At 38.2% G+C, this 21,729-nt stretch overlaps 1 protein-coding gene across 4 annotated transcripts in view; it reads left to right on the top strand.

The window, feature by feature from the left end:
* HDAC9 (histone deacetylase 9) overlaps window positions 1–21,729 on the top strand; it is a 579,622-nt gene that overhangs the window by 535,375 nt on the left and 22,518 nt on the right. For all 4 annotated transcript variants that reach the window (XM_040964718.1, XM_040964720.1, XM_040964721.1 and 1 more), the window contains one exon: window positions 11,291–11,424. In XM_040964718.1, the coding sequence (XP_040820652.1) occupies window positions 11,291–11,424 (134 nt within the window). The remainder of the gene's footprint in view (window positions 1–11,290; window positions 11,425–21,729) is intronic.

Genomic DNA, 21,729 nt, shown 5'->3' with positions numbered 1-21,729 from the left:
GAGCCTTGTTGAAAGATGTGCATGACCTCTTAGTTCTAACGACTCTAGATGGGCCAGCAGAGTGTGCCTCCCCATTTGGTCTAGAACATACCCAGCCAGCCCTAACAGTCCTGATAATCACGTTCTTCTTTGAGCTACTCACTCTGACTCTACACCCTGCTGGCTTCTCTATGTTCAATCCCAGTCTTATCATCTTCCATATCTTCCAAGTTATTGAAGTATCTGCCCTCAAATGTCCTTACCCTCCATGAAATTCCCTGTTCCCACCGGTAGGAAGTTGGGCTGGTATTTTATGTAAAGGAAGGATTGGTTGGCACTATGGTCTTATTCACAAAAAGGAAAGACTGACTCCCTTTTCATAACAAATAACTCCAATTTATGGGAAAAAAAATAAATAAGCCAAATAAAAGATACCTGCCAGATAAAAATCATGGTGCAATGTACTCTGACATATTTAATCTTATTTCCTATAGGATGAGATTTCTAATGAATATATTAGGGATCTCTACTTGAGTCTGCCTTAATGTGTATTCACATTAGTTTTAATGGCAGGTACAAATAATCTTAAACAGAACAAAACCACATCAATAATTATAATGTGAAGAGTAACCTCTACCTCATCTATATTGATAGATTGGGTGGACATTGTGTTGGATCCTGACCCTGTTGCCCTGTTGGTTTTCTGCCAAGATATTAGAGATTGGATTGCCTTTTTATTTTCACAACTACTCTGCTTTGCATATAGATTCTCATGAGGTTTGCTAAATGTGGTGATTTCCTTCGCAAATGTTCTTTAAGGATTTCCATTAAAGAGTGATTTATTTTAAAAATCAGAAATAACAAATTGGTAATGGAAGCCTATGTATTACAGAATTCTTAATCGTTACCAAATACATTTAGAGCCATTTTGTATTTATTTAACATACAATTGCTGTCTAATTTAATCTAAATTAAATGGTTGTTTGAAACCTACAATTTGGAGGGTTCCTGAACCTCTTTTTATGGCAGGAAAAATAAGAATTCATCAGTTTTACCCAGAGGGTAGATACTTATCTTTTAAAATCAGGTATTTGAGTCTTGAAATCAAAAACCTAGGTCACTTGTGTAAGCAATTCCAAGGAATGTTGTTGGCAATGAGGCATATGTCCCCATTTTTCTTACACGGGAATAATTTGTTTTTCTACCACTCAACAAACCTTTATAATTTGGCTGATACTTACCCAGAATGCATCAGATACTGTACTAGCAGAAAATATAAATTTTTTAAAAAAAATAAATAGGCATTGCTTCTCTCCCTTTTGGCTAAGATTAAGTGTAGTGTCTGTTCTCATCAGCTTATTAGAAATTAGGAATGGCTGTTAGGTAACTATGAAAATGAAAGGAACACACTACTGGTAAGCTTTTTAGGCAGTGATCAGTTCTATCTGTTGCCTTGATCATTATCATCTGTGCCGAATTTGGACAGCGTTGCCCTGAATTAAATCCCTGCTGATGTTGAAATCCAAGCTTAGATCCAAGGATTAGGTTGGAAGGGAATTGAGTGGCTTTTTGTGAGAGAAAAGGGAGCAGTGTGCTTTCTTGTCACATTGGAAAATATTGGAAGAATCAAAGTGAGTTATCTCTGTAAAAATCATTTTTTGTTCATATAAGTTAGTGCTATAGTAAGAAGACTGGGTTTTAGTCATTAACAATGGAGTATTATAATTCAGATGAAATTGACACAGAGATGTTCACACTAACACCATGTCAGTAAAACTGCTGTGGAGGTTTCATTTGAAATCAACCTGCCCGTAGCTGTGCCATTAACTGACTTTATTGCTTGGGCAAGTTCATTTCCTTAATACGCCTTTTCCCAGTTGGGTAGTTGGCTAAGATTGTGATAAGGTGGCTAAGGTGATAATGCATGCCAAACACTTTACATGGTGCCTGGTTATAATAACACTCATTGGCCTTTCTCTAGAAATGGCATGAAGGTAGAAGACACCTTTGCTTTGCTCTCAACTACATCTTCATTGGGCAATATTATTCTTTGGTCACCTTAGGACTCTCTCAATAAATGTTTTTTAGATGTATGAACTTGCTGCTGTAATGTTTTTTGGGCCCATTTGAAGATGTTTCTCTTTCTTACACAGAAACCAGCAGAACTCCCCATAATTTCTGCACGGCTGCAAAGGGAGGAATCTGTGACTAATAGGACGTAACTTTTCTCTGTATTTATCTGGAGTTGATCCTTTTTCCCAGACATTCCTCTCCTGCTCCAGCCTGACATTGAGTCTTTGAAAAGAATTTTATCTTTCAGTTGGCCACTGACCCTTTTGTTTCTTAAAAAAAAAAAAAAGAAAGAAAGAAAAATGAACAGTATAACAGCATACCCTTGTAAGTATGATTTTCTCCTCAAATTGCTCTTTTACAACTATGGGCCCTGAATTTTAAAAGGTGAGCATTGTGGTTAAGAACATTGGCTTCAGAAGGAGAGATTTAAAATGCCATCTTTGCTGATTTACTTCGGGCAATGTACTTTACTTCTTTGCGATTGTTGTTTCATCTTTAGGGAGAGAATTGTAGTGAAACCTTGTTCCTACCATTTGAGAGTTAAGTAAGTTGTACAATGCTTAGAACAGAACTTACTGTATAGTAAGCTCCATGTATAAAACTAAACTCTTTTCACATAGCCAGCCAGGTCCACATGATCTACACCCCCCTTCTCAACAGCTTATACATCAGTAATTCAATTCATGTATGTTGAGAATACTAGCCCTGTGTGTTACTTGGCATAAAAAGTCAGGTAAGATGAAGTCCCTATTCTGTAGCATGCTACAGCCTACTAGAGTGAATGGACATATGAAGAACTGTAGAGTACAGAGTGGGGGTGATTGGGGTACATCAGAAAACACCTGCATTGTGTAGGACATCATGAATGCTGCTTCCACTGAATTTAGAGGAAGAGTAAGGCATAAGCAGTTGGGACAGTAGTTGAGGTTTGAGTTAAGATGCACATATTCCTATTTCAGTCGGCCTTAGTTTGATTCCAGGCTCTGGTTTCCATAATCACTTTCCTGCTATACAAACCCTAGTTGGATGATGACTTAATGGATTTCAGCATTTCCATGAGAGATTTGAGTTATTTTCTGACTCTTGGCTTTCCTGGACCAGCCCAAGCCATGGCAAACATCCTGGGAGTGAATCAGTAGATGGTAGTACTCTCTCTCTCTCAACAGAAGTTTAATCCCAAAAGGTATGAGAAACAATGGAGCTTCTTGCCAGCTTTTTTCTTACAAAATATACAGGTTTAAAAGGTCTTGGAGTGTCCACACTGCTGTGGCAAGTGCTGTCCTTTTAACAGAGCCCTGGAACTCTGGCAGAGCTCACAGCTCCGTGAGTCTTACACTTAAAGAAAGTCGTTCTGTCTACATGAGCCTTTGAATCTCATGACCCACAAATTTTCCCTCCTGGGTCATGGAGAAACTAAAAGCACTGACTATATTCCTAGTCTTTTATCACAACTAGAAACTCATCATAATCTTGATTTCTTCCCTAGATCTAACAGACGCTCTGGCTTTGCCAATGTGCCTGTCTTGCATTTAATAATATTTATTTATTTATTTATTTATTTGGGGAGAGAGAGAGATTTCCTCATTCTGTTGGTTCACTGTCCAAGTGTCTGCAAGGCTGAAGCTGAGAGCTGGAAAATCATCCGAGTCTTTCACATGGGTGCAAGGTGGCAGGGTCCCAACTGCCTGAGCCCTCACCTGCTGCCCCCCAGGGTGTACATCCTCAAGGTGCTGGAGTCATGACTAGACACCTGCTGCCTCCTGGGCTGTACATCCTTAGGGTGCTGGAGTCATGACTGGACACCTGCTGCCTCCCAGGCTGTACATCCTCAGGGTGCTGGAGTCATGACTGGAGCTGTCTTAAATTCAGGTATTTTGATATGGGCTGTAAGGATCCTAAGTGGTAGCTTAACCACAACGTCGTGATCCCTCATGATCTTAATTTGTTGCATGAAATGAAACAAAGCTACTAATGTTTCTTAGGCCCATAATACAAGGTAGTTTTGAAACGCTTGTATCTAATCGGGATTAGAATATAATGTATATTTGCCAATAAGATTTTGAGGTACCTTGTTAGATTTAGAAGCTTACAACTTCATTAATTTATTACCTGGTGGTTCTCTGGATCACAAGTCTATTTGCACTCTCAACTTCAGGCTGAATGTTTTGTCTGATGGCTCTGGGGACACATTCTCTTCCAGCCCATTCAGGTTGTTGACGGAAATTCAGATCTTGTGCTTGTCAAAATGAGGTTCTCAGATAAGTCTTTTTTTGTTTTCAAACCAAGATGGTAGCATCAGAAGCCACAAGCTAAAGCTTGAAATTTCTATTGCTTCTTCTTTTCTAACTGGCTGGAATAAGCTTTATCTTTATCTATTTATTTTTAAAGATTTATTTATTTATATTGGAAAGGCAGATTTACAGAGAGAAGGACAAACCATTCACTCTTCAAATGGCCGCAAATCCCGGATCTTAGCTGATCCAAAGCCAGGAGCTTTACCTGTAAAGCACTTGCGTGATTGGAGTTCCCCCTCTCCAAACTCATCACTGCCCCAATTGCCCTTGTGATTTACTCATTGAAAATCATATCCAAATATTTTGGCCACAGCTCAAAATAGAGGTGATGAGGGGACAGTTGGTTCATTCTATAGCTAAGACACTCACATCCCACTCCATATTCTGGCTCCACTTCTGGTCCCCTTTTCCTGCTGTGGTGCACCCCGGATGTAACAGGTGGTAGCTGAGGTCCTTCAGTACCTGCCACCCACCTGGAAAACACAGGTTGAACTTCCAGCTCCTAGCTTTAGCCTGCTCCACTCCTGACTGTTTTGACTATTTGGGGAGGGACCAGCAGGTGGGAACACTCTCTGTCATTCTGCCTTTCAAACAAATAAAATTAATAACAAAAAAACACACAAGGTGGACCGTTGCAATACACCCTGGGTCACTGGGAGTCCTTCTGAGAGTACTGCTTCCCACAATATATAATTGAAATGGAATCAAGTGAACTTGACTTAAATAAGCTAACTTGAAATTTGCTAATTATTTCAATGAACATGTGTAAGCATTTACTGTACCCAGTCCTATATTTGAAAGTAATAAGTCTTGCAATTTTTCCTTGTGAAAATGAAGTTTAAAAAGTAGAACTAAGCTGTCTATAAACATAGCTTCCTATTCACCAATCTTTTTTATTCTATACTTTGTTCATTTTCGAAATCCAAATTCTGTGATCTTATGCCGACATAATCAAACAATCCTAGAGTGGTTTACTAATAGAAAAGCTAAGTAAATGAAAACAATGATACTTACTCACTTGTGCTTTGAAATGAAGAATAGGGCCGATGGGCTGGGATGAATGCAGTGGAGATATCCTATTGCATGTGAACTAACTAGCAGTATTCTTCCTGTGTCAGAATTGGAAAGCCAAGGCCACAGTCTGCAAATGGATAACCCTGCAAGTATTTAAACGTATGTCTTTGATTCTCTTCAGGGTCTCCTCTAATCAGATGGAAGTCCTCCACCTGCTAAGCTTATACCACTTCACATAAAACAACTTTCTCTTTGTTAAATCACACTTACCCAAGTACATGCCCCTTTCATTTTAGCTCCCTGGAAGTCAGAGTCATGAGTAAATTATTCTTGCATGTAGCTACCATTGGAGTATGTGCTCAGTAAATGCTGGATGGATCTGAGCAGGAGAAACCACTGCAAGGAGACCCTCATTGCTTAGTCTGAGCCCGACCTGCTCATTCCATCATCCGTGCCCAATTATGCAGGATCATCCATGAGAGAATAGATCCCATGTGTCCGACGCATTATTGAAAACAGCAGTCAAAACCAATGATTCACAAACCAAGCTGCAGTTGGGGTTTGGCATAAAATGATTTTTGTGGAGGGGTGGGAAGGGATAGCCCTGGGAGTCTAAAGCATTTTCTAGGGATTTTTCTTTTTCCTCATTGGTTTTATACTTGTGTATTTTAAGGGAAATTTAATTCATAGGCTGATGGCTTGTTTACACGTAGCGCATTAAAGCAATGATTTGGAAAAATCATTCGGTGTCTAGGAACTCTTTTGTAAAGTAATTCTTTTTGAATTGGAGATCCTATCTGAAAATATAGCCAGTGTTGGTATCTGGGTTGGCAGTGGTAAACTGTGGGAAATGTACTCAGAATAATTTTGCTTCTTGCTTTAGTCTCGTTGTGTATTTGCCTCTGTAACTCAACTCTCTTGATCCAAGCTTCCTCATCCTTTAAAATCCTTAATTGATTTATAAAGTCATTCTTGAAACTCAGTTCTAGATGTAAGGTTCCAGGAGTGAAGACTTTATTAAAAATACAAATGCCCAGCACCTGCTCTGTGTTAGGCCATGTCCAATAAATGAGATATTAGCTTTAAATGTGTGAGGCAGAGTAAATATTGTTCATATTTATAGGTTTGAGAACCAAGGTTCAAATAGAATGAGCTTACCACGTATCTATCTGAAGTAACATATTTACGTAGTACCTGTGTAGTAAGTAATGATTAGCGGTTGCATTACAGATGGGTAGGCTGATGGATGGTCATGATAGCAATCAGCTTTTCTTGCCATTTTTATTCTCTGGAATTCCTAAGGATAAGCTCTCTTTTACTGGATTAAAGGCACCGAGCGTGTCCATTGTCTCAGATTTTGTTTAGAATATTTATTTGCTTTCCAAAGGTGCTGAGAATATAAAGCCACTTCCTGAAGTGTTACTGACTGGAAAAGGGCTTTTTATTGCAGTTGAAAGTACCGTCTTTAAAACATATGCAGTATTGATGGGGCCTGCTTGGAGCACGCCAGCTGAAAGATTTAATTATAATAATCTCCATATTTCTTCCAAAATTGATTTCCGGTTTCAATGAATTTGGAAAGCGTCCTGGGACATCAAATAAGTAAAGAACTTAACATGGAATGGATCTTCAGAATATGTTCATAAATTTACATTCTAAACATGACCAGAAAATCTAGATCTTTGCCCATTATTAAGGTGATACTTTAATGAAAAATTTTCATTTGCATGAAATAAACCTTTTGGCTACAGATGAAAGGATTTTATGGTAGCGACAATGGTTTTGTGAGTGCAATGATCCCACCATCATCAGGAACGAATCACAAGTGCCTACCATATGAATTACAGCTCTCTGAGTCTTACAGAGGTATTTTTGTGGAAAGCATTTCGCCCATCTGCAACAATCAGGTTCAGCTTTGAAGTCCCGGCTGGAGAGGCTCAGGATCCGGAGAGCGCCACATGCTGCCACCTCAACGGCTCCCCCTGCTTGATTTTGACTGCCTTTATTCTAAGCAGTAATAACATGGTGACTTAACGACAAGGGGTTTCGGGAGGGAAGACTAAGGTTTTTGTCATTAGACCTCACTGTACCTGCATTCTTCAGTAATCCCTTCTGGATGTAGTGATTGTGGATGTGCACAATTAAAGTTAACGTTAAAAAGGACAAAGAGGCATGACTCCTTTGATCTCGACTCTATTGGATCAATGGAGTCTTCATGAACCATTGAGGCCTAAGTGAAACTAACCTGTCAATAAGTAAGGGCATTGATACTGAGACTTTCCAATCAGAGAAGAAAGGATTAGAAAAGCAGTACACATCATCTTATGATATTAGATACTTCGTGAGATGTCACTGCTACTGCTCTTCAGCAAACAGCAGCAGAAGATGGTGATTTTACAATATTATTTTTTTTATTTTTTAAGGCTTCCTTTACAAGATGCAAGAACAATAGGGGAAGGCCTGCAGGGAAAGGAAGTGTGACGTCAGTAAAGCCGGGAAATTCATGACAGTCACGATGCATCAAGACCCAGCCACCTTCCCCTGACAGCTGGCACCTGGCGCTGGAGTCTGATCCAGTCTGTTGCAGGTCACTGTGTTGTAGGGTGGAGAAAGCTTCCTTCTCCAACTGCAGCGGAGTGCCTTGTGTCTGGTTTCCACGGCAACTGTCAATACTGTGACAATGTCACGAGAAACACCTTGTCAGTCTGTAGACCTACACTTCAAAGATCCAGCTAAACTCATGTGGTTTATGAGGGAAGTGTAGAAAGCGCCGACTGTCCTTCGTCCCTCTTTCTTTTTTACATGCTTTCTATTGATGTTCTAGTCGTACTTTGCTTACTAAGAAAGAGAATTGAACACCGAAAAGAACTTCTCACTCTTAAATAACATATAATAACACAAGACTCAGGTAAATACTTGCATCATTTTGATCACACGCACAGAGATATTGTTTGCCACCTTACATATAAAACTGAAAACCTGAGAGCATTTAGAGTTCTAAAAACAGAGTGTTGCTTCATACATTAATGTGTTTATAATGATAGTGGAAGTGAAAAATGTTCCCATCAAGTTGCCATTTTTAAATGTAAGGTAAAAATTTACATGGATATTTTTCACTGGTAAGAAACATGTATGCCCTACACAAAAGGAGGAATTGGCTGTTTCCAATTGATAAATTTTGAATTAATCATTATAAATAATTATATGATTATGTGCTTATAGAAGAATTAATATACATGTTATTCAAGTGCTTTCAAAAGGGTCCATGGAAAACATATACTGTGAAGAAAAATCTATGCATGTACCAAAATAAGCATATCTTCCGGTTCCAATTTTCTACAAAGATTAAAAATAACCCTTGTATGTTGTATTTACTTTTATTCAGTTTTCTCTAGCATACATTTTCCAACTTTCTGGGACAAATGTGCAAATTTTGATTTCTAATGCTTTTTAAGGAAAATTAAAATGAAGTTGATTAGGGCATGTTTTCTCTTTGACTCTGCTAGTTCATTTAGTTCTCTGGGAACTCAGAACTATGAACCAGAAGCATCTCAAACTCCATGGAAAAGGATGAGTTTAGTATCTGAAGAGGTAGTTGCTCAACGCATAACTAAAATTTAACCTTAGAGTTTTAGCACAGCATTTGGGTCTCAGGTAATGTTTCTGAAATAGTAAAAATGCTGACATAATCATAACTTTTTAGGCAGAAGCAAACCCCACGGAGCATCAGGAAATCAACTTAAAATTCATAACCTGAAATTGCTCCCATACTCACAGCTTATTTTGTACTCCCTTTCAGAAGCACCAAAATTGAATTTGTTTCTAATAAATTAATGAAACCAGCAGATTGCAAGCTAAAAATATGTTGCCAGGCCCTTCCCTCAACAGTATCTTGGTGTTGGTAGACACCAGTTCAGCTGTGTTTAGTTATGGAGAGAAATGATGTGATAAAGTAGCTTCCTTCTCATGCTTACGACTTAATGCTGAGCAGACTCTTTTTTAAAACAACCAGTCTGCGGGTAGGATTCTTTCTCAGTGGGAGAAAACCTGGTAATGACTGGATTTTATTCATGTCTACTTCTAGAAATATCCAGAAGAAAAAAAAAAAACTAAAGGCACTATATCTTTATGAACAAAAGTATTTTTGAAGATTTACTTGTTTAATTGAAAGGCAGAGTTTTAGAAAGAGAGAAAGAGATCGATCTTCCATCCATTGGTTTACTCCCCAAATGGCTACAACACCCCAGGGTGGGCTAGACTGAAATCTGGAGCAAGCAATTTCATTAGGGTCTCCTGAGTGGATGGCAGGGCCCTCAGAACTTGAGCCATCATCCTGAAAATTGGAGCACTGACATTGGGAGCTGACTTTACAGATGTTTCTGATATGTACAATGGCAATGGGCACAACAGAACTTGGTGTAATAAAACTAATAATTGTTCCGAAATCCCTTATTTGGAATGGAAAGAGGACATATGCCCTGTATAATTTCATTTTTTTTGTGTGTGTGTGTCCCGTGAATGTTTCGTGCATGCGATGACTACACTGAGATTGAATTCAGCGTCCCAGTCTCTGACTCCAGAGATCACATGGGAAACATGTGAATGGAAATAAACCCTGTAGGTAAAAGAAAAAGGAATTTGGACGGAGATCAAAGATAAGCTTCATTCTGCTCTTTCCTTCCACTTTTTACTATCCCATCTAAATTTGGTATTTTATGAGACCGTTCTTTTCATTCCCAGAGGAAGGAGTGAATTTAAATCAGATTTGGGGCTTTCTCTTTCTCTCTTCTTTTTGTAATCCATGTGATTTGATTTGCTCAGTAGTAACTTTAGATTATTGAATTCTCTATTTCTAGGACTTTTCAGTATTAAATTTATAGTGTACTGAACTTGATTTAATTTTATGTCTTTAAAAATTGTCACTGTAGTCCTGGCTTAACTTACAGAAAATGCTGTCCAAAATATTTAAGTGTAATAAGCAGAGATGGGTACCTGCTTATGAGTATTTTTTTTAAAAAAATAAAGTGAAACTAATTGCTGTGTGCTATTAATTCTGACTTAGACAAAGAACATCTCTAAGCATTGAAGTTCCAAATATTGATCACATATTTTCTGAATGCTCATACTTCTTTTTATGGTCGTCTGATAAATAAGACAGAGTTTAGTGTTGTCAGCCTCATTCCTAGGTTGTCTGGGTAAAAGATTCTTATTGGCATCATTACAAGGCACTTAGGAAGTGAAAGATAAGAACTTCTTGAAAGCAGTTTTTAGCATAATGTTAAAATTCGTTTTAGGAAGTACTTTCTCAATTACTTAAGACCATAGGATAATTATAAAGTGATTGCTTTTGTTTCCACTCAAACAATAGCTAAGTGGTTCAAATCAACATTTTACTGTGCTTAAAGATATGGGGAACTTGATTCATCCTGTTCATGACTCATTTTGAATGGCGGATTAGAATCGGACATCTGGGCCATTGTTGCTCCTGGGTGAATATCCGAATGTGTTCCAAGGATTAAGATAATAATATTTCATTGATCCAAAATGGAATCAACTCTGCTGAATTTGGAACTCTTCTTGTTGGACAATTTTATAGGCTTGCATTTAGTTATGCCAACTATGTTCCAAGGATTTCTTTCCTGAGCAAACAAGATACTGTGACTCTTTGAGAGAAGAACAGAGGCAGGCTTCAAAGCAGTCTAGTGAAGTCATGATATTTCTAAGCTGTGGGCTCTTGAGTTTTGACTCTCATTTGTCAAGTACAAGATAGTAACAGGACTCACTCATTAAAATTACCATGAGCATTAAATGAGTTATAGCATGTCACAGTTCAGAGAAACCTCTTGTGTAGAAGAAATGCTCAGTCACTATTGCATTCTCACAATACCCTTGAGTTAATAAATTGAAATCTTTTGCTTGTGTTATGATAGGCTTTGGCCATCTGACCAAACAGCTGATGACACTGGCTGATGGACGCGTAGTGTTGGCTCTGGAAGGAGGACACGACCTCACAGCAATCTGTGATGCATCGGAAGCCTGTGTCAACGCCCTTCTAGGAAATGAGGTAAAAAAGCAAAAACACAAAAGACCAGGAGTAAAGGGGCAAGGATGCATGCATGCAAATTATCACCATCTGTTTTTTTTAATGTCATGGCTTCAGCAAGTTCTCGGTTGCTCCCTAAGAAAGCAGACAGCCATGAAGTTTACAGGTTCATTCACATGATCTGCTAGAATGTTGCCCCAGGAATAGACTCCACATGGCATTGCCTTCTTCAGGTCATTCACACAACTCAAAAGTGAGGAAAAGTAACCAGGAAGAGAATGCTTGGTCTGCAGACCTAACTAATGAATACTGAAACCTTTCATAAGGAGTAAAACTGAAAATAATTATCTTTTGAAATTACCTATTGGATGACTTGGTTTGGGTTGGGAGGGGAGAGATGCAGAACTGTTTGGTGGTTTTTGTAAGTAAAGTTTTCCACTGTTTAAAGCCTCTCAATGGTAAACGTTAGATATTGTTTACATTTTATAAGTAGTGAAAGTGAGTCCCCAAAAGAGTGAGACATCCTACGAAGACACGGAGCCCCAAGGCCACAGATCTTGAGTCAAATGGCCAGTGGCCATGCTTGTACTACGGTGTCACATAGCCAAATTTCAGCATATTTTTTTCTGACCACTTTGCACACTTGAGGTTCAACTGCTCTTGAGATCAAATTCCAGGTCATTGCAAATCTGGGGGAAAATTAATTGTAATTCAGTGAGTATTTGCAAAACTGTATGTATTCATTAATATTATCAACTCACTGATTTTTTGCTTAATACATGGTATTACATGACTATTATATATATAACATATATATATTCCTAAAATATCACTTTGCTTATAAAATAAGTATGTATCAAGTATTTTTTTAAATTTATCTTTCATTTCTACTGTAACAGTAACAGATATTATTGCCTGTAGTATTTAAGGGGGAAAAAGCCTTTCCTTCTTTACATTGAACATATCTGTATAACTCTTACTGTTACCATTATTTTGCAGACCAAAAGTACTTCAACATGTTTGTTTTGTCATATTTATTGAAAAAAATGGAACATTTTTAATTTCAAGGAAAAACTTGTAAGAGAAAACTTAAGGACTGCTTAAGTCCTGTGCTCCCCTGTGTAATTTTACACAACACAATAACCCAAAGGATGCAATTTAACTTATAGTTTGTATCAACCATAGACTGCTGTTTCATATCATGCGTGATTCAAGGTCACTATGATTTTCTAAGATATTAGAGTCTTTCTGACATTCTTGCGAGCCAATAAGGTCAAACTACACGCTGTGTGTGTGTGTGTGTGTGTGTGTGTGTGTGTGAGTGTGTGTGTGTGTGGTGTGTGACAACCTAGGGGTGAAAAAACAAATGTTATTTCTATTCTTCTTCAGTAACTGTGGAACTACACGGTTTGCCTCCAGATGTTTTCAGTCACCTACGCTTTCAGATTGTACTTTTGATTTTATAAATATGATTTATTTGTTTTTATTAGTTAGAAAGGGGAGAGTGAATCAATAGAGAGAAGGTGATCTTTCATCTGCTGGTTTATTCCTGAACAGCCAGAGCTCCACCAGGCCAGTGCCAGGAACCCAGTACTCAATCCGGGTGCTGCATGTAGGTGACAGTAAGCCACCTGCTGGCTCCTAGGACGACCATGAGCAGGACATGAGAATCAGAGTCAAGCCAGAACTTTTGCCCAAGCGCTCATGTCTGAGATGTGAGCGTCCCCCAAAGGCGTCTTCGGCACTTCGGTCAACACCTGCTCTATCTTACTTGATTAGAAGCATAGAAACCTTTTTGCAAAGGCAGAATGGTTTTCATATTTGCACTAAAAAGGTCCACACCAGATGTGCAGGGAGTCGGAGTAGATTCTGATTGACCTGTGTGGAGAGGAATGTTAGCTGACTGCAAAAGCCAGCGATTTTTTTTTTTTTTACTCTGTAGAAGAAAATGGCTGATTTGCGCACCGTACAGGTGATATTCTGTGTTTGTGCTCTTGTCATCTAAATTGGGAACCAGCTCCCCCAGCAGAGCTTTTCTGATGAGGAGGGAGTCCTGTACCTCACTGTCGTTTTCTTTGAGACAAGACACAGTCGTGGTTCAGATAGTATTGACTTGTTCAAGGTTCCATGGTTTCATCATTTATCTCAAAGTCACTAAAAAGGCAGATGGGTGTGTTTTGCATCCTCCTTTCCCTAGATGTCCAGATGTCCCTTGAACTGGGAAATCTATGATCATTTTAGCACATGTGCCTTTCCTGTAAATAAAATACACTATGGCCATTAGAGAAACTACAGACACTAACCGGATGCCACTCGATTTAAAGTTTGAGAACTCTGCTTTTTCTCTGTGTTTTTAGAAAGCTCAGCCCCGAGATGGAAAAGGAAATGAACGTTCAGTTCTACCAGTAGTGCTCAAAAATGAGCTACACACAGAGACAGAGAATGATGGTCGTCAGTATGAAAGAATGTGAAGGCTGAGTGTCTCCTCGTAACAGTACTCGGGAAATCTAGGGCAGACAATGGGAACATGACAGGACCCAATCGTCTCTTCTCATTAATAGCTTCCAAAGTGAATGCTCTAAACTCTGCAACCGCAAGACATAAATTGGCAACATCAATTAAGAAACAGGATCCATCTATTTATTGCTTTCAAAAAACACACCTTACCAACAAAGAAACACGCAGGAAGTCAAGGATGTAAAAATGTGTTCCACAAAAAGAGCAGAATGATCATCCTGGCATCAGACAAAACAGACTTTTTTTGTGAAAAGTTTAATTATTATCATTACTTTGACTCACCAGTGACCTTCCATATGTTGACCCAAATGCTCAGTGACATGCAAGAGCCTGGAATTCCATCCAGGTCTCCTATGTGGGCGACAGGACCCCAATTACCTGAGCCACAACAGCTGACTCCCGAAGTGCAAACTAGCTTGAAGTTGGAGCCAGAGGCTGCAGATGGGTTTTGAGCCCAGAAACTGATTTAGTTGTAGGACTTTTAATCACTGGCTAAAACACCTGAATAAGCTTTGATTGAACTTAAATCTTCCCACATGAGAGTAGAGTATGCGAAAAAGCATTGAAACGAGTGGTTTTTTAATACATTTTTAATGAACTGATGTTAACTGAATCCCTTATGATTATTTTTGCTGAACAACTTAAATAGCATTTGTCCCACTTCCATGGCTATCTTCAACAGCATAAGCACAATCTAAACTTTATTTATCACCAATTAAAGGAAAGGAAACCTGAATAGTCTGTGTTTTTCTGTTTTTTTTTTCCCAAGCAAGATTGCTTAGGATCTCAAACGCAAATACAGTTTTTGCTCAAGATAATTCAAAGATGTAATAGATGAACTTGGCATACTACTCATAGTAAAGTAACGTTTGTAATATGAGGTATTAAAGCACATAGCAAAACAAAGCTAAAGGAAAGAATGGTTTTCAAAGTGAAAAATGCAAGGAAAACACTGGCGTGCTGTACATTATAACTCATTTGGAAAAAGGAAATGAAAAGGGAATTCTTGAAACAACCCAAGAAACAAAGAGTTCTTCTCACTTTCATTGACAATATAATTTATAATCCAGGGCCTGGCTTTCTATAATTTTTTCTAGGTCAAAGGTCATTGTGTCCACATTGAAGTTTTAAATTTCATTCCTTTTGAAAAAAATAACATAGAAGGCATACCGCATTTACCTCCACCATTTAAAAAAAAAAAGTGCCTATGTGCACTTTTCACAGGAATTTTGTGCGGTGAGTTCTAGGTAAGAAAAGTCAAAAGGGATGTCTTTCAGATACCAATTATTGAAATTTCAAAACCCAATTTCCCCCAGCCCTCTTTTCATGTGATTAATAGAGCAATTATAACTCATTATCTGGGATTTCACTTTGCAAATAACAAAATGCTGTAAAACTTGAGCGAGAAACACTGGCAGCACCGACTTTGGCTTCTCAACACTGAACATGCAATTGAACTCCAATTAGAAAGGTCAAGAAGGGCCTTTTGGGGGGACTCTGCACTTTGTCAGATGTATTTATCCATGTGTAGAGGATTAGAATTCATAAACATTTTGCCGGTTTTTTGAATGCTATTTCGTTTCCATGTTGTTCTTGGCCAAGCCATGTCAATACAGCAGAATGCCGCTGCTTATGGCTTATTATCAGTAAAATAATATGCATTACACAACCCAAAGGAATTGTAAAATCAGCAGGAACCACTGGCCCTGTGTCTCGGTGTAGACACGTCAAGGATACCGGAAACCTTGCTTCTTAAAAAATTTTTTTAAAAAAATAAGTTATTGGAGCATTGCACTGTAAACCAGCATTTTCTGCTTTTCAAGATACTTTTTGTTTTATCATGAATGTTATCTATTTAGCAAAACATCCCTTAAATATTCTTTTAGAAATATGTACAAGAACAGTCAAAACAATATACTCTTGAATTAAAACTAATTTAAGCATGGTACAGGAAATTCCTAGAGGCAACTGATTTTGAAGATGTACCAGAAGTCCATTTTTAAAATTTTTCTTGGCAAAGTTTAGAACTTATCAGTTCAATCAGTGTCTGATGAATATTTTTGAACTTCACTGAAGCAGTTAGACATAGCAACTTGGGGCTTGAAAGTCATTCACATGAATGACTTTGAATCATGGAGTTGCTTGGGAAGGCAGCTGAGCTTCCTCTGTGAACAGCCACATCATTTGTGGAACCAGTAATAGAGACCTCGGTAGGATACCCAAGGAAATCTAATTTTTGGTAATCTGTATTTGAGCCAGTTGGCAAACAGTTTCACAGTTGCTTTAGCACCAAATTTGCCTACTATTATGCAAAGCCAATTAGTGGCACCCTAGGTTGCCTCCTCTGAAAGGATTTCTCCCAAGAGGTGAGAAAAGCTTTAAGCCCTTGCCATTCCTGCAGAATCCAAATGAAAACATTGAAAACCTTCAAGTAAACCAAGGAGAGGACAGACATGAGTTGAGAACATGGCCATTACAGACCACCTGTCAAAACAGAATGCATAGCATAATAGCAATTCCGATTGGATCTGTATACATTGTATGCATTTGTTGAGATATCATTGTGTACCCCATTGAGAAACATAAAGTCTGAAACTTAAAAAAAAAAAAAGCTTCAGATCTGGAAATGTTAGTCAACTTGATTTACTCATGGTCCGGTAGGCCATACATGTGTACCATTAAAATAATAATAAACACAATAAATAGCAATATTAAGCTTGTTGGAGAAAAGCATGTTGCTCAAGACACTATAGCCAAACAAGTTTTCCTAGACCACAGTACTGAAAATTCAATGCTTGGAATGCGTAGCAAACTTTTCCTCACTGTCTTTCATTTGGTTTTTGATTTCTTTTTCCTTTCTTTCCTTTCTCCATCTCAGTATGTCTCTCCCTGTGTCTCTATCCCTCTTTCTCTCTTTTCCTCTCTCTCCCACTTTGCTTTTTACTAGCTGCTGCTGTCTCCCATTCGAGATGGCTCCCTGCTTTCATTTGACTTGGATTTCACAAACAGTGGCCAAACTTGGTGACTGTGTTTGTGGATAATCTTTTTAAGATGACTTCTTGCTCCAACGCTGTGGAAAAACTCTCCTGAACTGATTCGAGTAAGTGTTGACAACCACCCCTGAGGTGAACTTTCCAGATTGTGCTCTCCCAGTTGCTCATCGGGGGTTTGTTTGCCTTGGACTTGGACTTAGGAAGGTTGTTTTGCCATCTTTTTCATTCTCTAGATTATGTATGCTGAGGTTGGGTCCTTTGGGAAATGGGTGTGAATCTGGGAAAGCTTACAAGCTGCTAAGTAATTGCAATTCATGAAGAGAAGAAGGGACAACTGAAGATTGGTGCTTTTCCAGGGTCTTCGCTTCAGCCTTGCCATACTAAAAGGGAATGTGTGGACAATCTAAAGAGAGAAAAAAAAAGCGTCCTCACAAAATTTTGTTTGGAGATGCATCCAGGTGCAGATAGGGCCTAGCATGTTGCATTTCTTATAGTCAGCAAGTCTTAAGAGAAATGAGTCTCCAAAATGATTGTGGATGCTGAAAATTTTGTTTTCAGTAAGTGCATCATGATGTGGAAGTTATCCAGATCATGTGAAACTGCTGACACACATCTTCTGTGAGGTTTCTCACTACATTCATTTTTCAGGGAATTGTACAAGGAATGTGGGTTGGGACTCTGGGTAACTAATAGGCTATTGATTTCTTCCACCACCAAGGAGCAAATGTGTTACAACTCTAGTTTGTCCACCCCTTAAATAACTTTTCACTGGGCATTGATTCTGCTTCCTAAAGCAGTAATACAGTAAAATAAAAGTGCCATGCTTTAGAAATGCATCATAGGACTGTATTTTGTGGAAGTCGGGAGCTGAATCTTGAACCCAGGTCTCTCACATGGGTGGCAGGAACCCAGCCACCTGCCTAATCAACGTTGCCTCCCAGGGGACTCTATCAGGAAGCTGGAATCAGAGTCGGAGCGTGGCATTGAACCATATGAGATTCAGGCATCGTAAGTGATGCCTTCATTTGTGGGTTAGTTGTCTGTATCAGGATGACTCGCTTCTAATTATTGGGCTGGAGAAAAATTGAATAGGAGAAGTGACATTTGAATTATGTCTTAAGAAAATGAGACTGATCAGTTAGGTTCTAGGCAAAGATTTGTAACATTGTAGAAACATCAAGACATGAGATCTTGGGAATTATAGATGACTATCTATGAGTTTGCCTTGTCATGAGTAGAAGAGAAACTATTTGGTGGGATAAAAGTAGATAGTAATACTGGATCCATGCAGAGTAATTTCATAAGGATTCAGAATGCCAGTTTTAAAAAATGTCAGCTTAAAAAATGGCTTCTTCATTTGACTAAAACAGCAAGCAGGACATCATGAAAAAAAAAAAACAGAACAGTGCATAATTTCATGTTAAGTTCAAGTGAGAACTTAATATCACTAGAAACCACTTTCTCCATTGATTAATAAATGAAATTGTAATCTATTGATGATATAATGGAGCTGGCTGTTTATGGCTTGTGAAACTGGATTTTGTATATCCCTTCGAACCTGACTTCAGCACGTCACAATGGGAGCTTTAAAGGAACTATGATGGAAGAATTAATACTATGAACATCACCATGGCCTATAAATCAGGATTTTTTTTGACAGTTAGCTGTTGAACACTTACCAGTGCTCCACTGCTATGCAATGTGACAAAAGGTCCTATACCGGGAGACTCAAAATTTGGAAAAAATTGTGATTCAAAATAGATTTATTTAAAACATAAGGAAAAGGTTTGAAAACATAAAATAAGCATATGAAAGAGAGAAATAAGTACAACAAGGAACAGAACATCATGAATCAAAGTAAATGAAACAGGAAGCTTTAGCAAGTATAACTGTCAAATTTAAACTTACTTGCAAAAGCAAGAGGAGACAACACTTTCTGTACAGAGCAATTAATGTCCAAATTAGGGGTGAAACAAAACATCATAAAAACTTACATTCAGGGTTATTGAAACTTTAAGTTTATATATATTTATGTATCTATCTACATATAATTTTATCTATCTATCTATCTACCTATTTATCTATCTATCTATAGTTTTCAACATACATAGTGTTTCTGCAACTCCAAGGTGTAATGTAAACTTTTCTCAGTATTTTCAACAAGCATATCTCAAAAAATTAGTAAAATATGGATTGAAATGATGATTGTTTTGGGCCCCCCCAATCCACATAGAGGTTCTTTTTTTATTTCAAAATTTGTATTCTTAATGATGCTTTGAGAACCTCTTGAGTGTGCATAATCTTATTTAATAACTAAACTCGTACATGACAGTTATGCAATGAGTTGCCTTCATGGGCAGATGTTCTCATTCAACAGGTTCAGCCACCACTTAAGTTGCCCTCATCCCATATCTGAGTGCTGGTTCAAGTCCCAACTTGCTACTAATGGACACCTTGGGAGGTCCTAAGTGATGGCCCAAGTTGTTACCCGTGTGATAGACCTTGATGGAGTTCTTGGCTCCTGGCTTCAGTGTGGCCTCAGCTGCAGTGAGTGTACTAGCAGGGTGATGAGCTTTGTATAGGCTCTTTCTATTCCTCTACCCTCTGTCACTTTGTCTTAGATAAATAAAGGAATCTCTCAAATAAAACAAATTGCATTCATTATCCTCTCTTGATAGACACTTGATTTTATTTATTTTCAGTCGTAAACAAACATCTTGATGTCATGGATAATTCAGTGCAACCACATAAAATAAAACATTACAATTTCTATTTCTGATTTGATTTCTTTTTTCCTTAGCTGATTTTTATCATCGTTGTTTGAATATGCCCTGCCGTGCAAGCTCTTCATAGTTGCTTGTCTTAGAAACTATTTGGAATTGCTAAGGAACAGGCATCGCCTTGTAGTCTTCCTATTTCAAATCATCAGTCTATATATTGAGTAAGCGACACTTCTCCAAGCCATTAATGCTCTTGATATCAAATGATAAGCATAGCAATAGTGCTATTCCCTGTCTCTCATTTATGGGCTGCTTTCATCGTCATTTGCCTCTTGATCCTCTTGTTACTCTTGCAGACGTTCGAGCTTTGTCTGACTCATGCTCATTAGAGTCATTTCACTCATACCATGATGTCACCCTCCATCATCCACGTGCAGCCAGGATGCAGGAAGATCCAACCTGAATTATCACAACTGTCTGTCCTGATAGTGACTCACACACTCTGATTTTCCTTGTCTTGCTCTAGGCGCCATGGTCAGGGATTTTTGTGACTTCAAACAAAGAAAACAGGGTACTTTGAGAATGACTCATGAATCACAATATGGATAAAATTGTAACCAGATTTGCTTATGAACTCAAATTGAACATATACAACTAATTGCAGACATCTTGGAGATAATTATTTAAATGAGAACTGAATTTTAACCACCAATCCCTCCTCACTGGGGAATTGATCATCGTCCCTCCCTGTGCAGGCTCAGATCTTCATCACCATCTTGTCTGCTTGGTCTCCATCATCACAATTTTCCAAAGATGTACAACATCTTTGATCTTTTTGAGTGAGTTCGTTGCATGTTCTGGAACTTCCTTTGAAGTGAATTTGTGGCCTGTGTCTAAGAATGTTGTTCTTGTTTCAAACATGAAACTTCATCTCGTTTCTCAGATGCAACATGGGATGGAAAGAACATGGACTGAAGACCAGACCTTATTTCCTGTTCTCTTACATCATTTTGTTACTTTGAAATTGTCTGTGTTCCCAGCCTGGGAGGCAGCAGGTGATGGCTTAAGTAGCTGTGTGGCTGTCATCCCGTGTTAGTACCAGAATAGGTTTCAGATCCCTGGGTTGGTCTGGTCTAGCTCTGGTTGTTGTGGGCATTTGAGCATTGTATCAAAAGAGTGAAGATTTGCTTCTCTGTCTCTGCTTTTCAAGCAAAAATGTAAATAGCATTTTATAATGTTTAGGGGAAATGGAATTTTAAAGAATTAGTGCAAAAAATTTGAGTCACTTTCAAGAAGTTGAAACACATTGCAGCTTATTCAAAAAATGGCATGGGTTTCAAAACTGTTTGCACCAAAGAAAAATAAGTCATTCCATGCCCATTTCAAAAAAGAAAATTTGAAGTTTTATTTCCTTTCGTATGTGATACAGAAAAAAATGCACAAAACATGAATGACTAACTCAATGAAAAGTCACAGTGAAATCTGAGTCACCATCTGGATCAAGGAAAATATTAATCATTTCCCTTTCTCCATTTTCAGTCAATATTCCCTTTTATTCCTTAAAACAACCAATTTTATAACTTAGAACTCTGAAATTGCTAATTATTAAAGCTTATATATATATATCTGTCAGGTGTGATGAATCAATAGCTAGATGTTCACCTTGCTGGCACACGAACCCCATATGAGTGCCAATGTGTGTCCTGGTTGCTCTGTATCCCATTCAGCTCCCTGCTTGTGGTTTGGCAAAGAGGTAGAGCATGGTCCCAAGCCTTGGGACTCTTCACCCATGGGATATGTGGAAAAAGTTCCACAGGTTCTTGGCTTTGATTTGGCTCAGCCATTGAGGAATGAAACAGCTGATGGAAGACCTTTCTGTCTGTCTCTCCTCTCCATAAGATCTGCCTTTCCAATAAAAATAAATGTCTTTAAAAAGTTAGAGATGTGAAATTATAGAGCACGCATCCCTTTGCTCAGGATTGTTTGAGAGATTCCTACTTACTCCATTAGCTGTATTTTGTTTATGTCCATTGATATATCAGATTTCACTCGATAGAAAAGGGTCTAAAAAAAATACTACCTTTTATTTAGCCATT

Source organism: Ochotona curzoniae, unplaced genomic scaffold (genome assembly GCF_017591425.1).
Source record: "Ochotona curzoniae isolate NIBS_2020 unplaced genomic scaffold, NIBS_Ocur_1.0 scaffold_3835, whole genome shotgun sequence".
NCBI lineage: Eukaryota > Metazoa > Chordata > Mammalia > Lagomorpha > Ochotonidae > Ochotona > Ochotona curzoniae.
The sequence above is the reverse complement of the archived record's forward strand: the minus strand, read 5'-3'. Positions and strand labels throughout refer to the sequence as shown.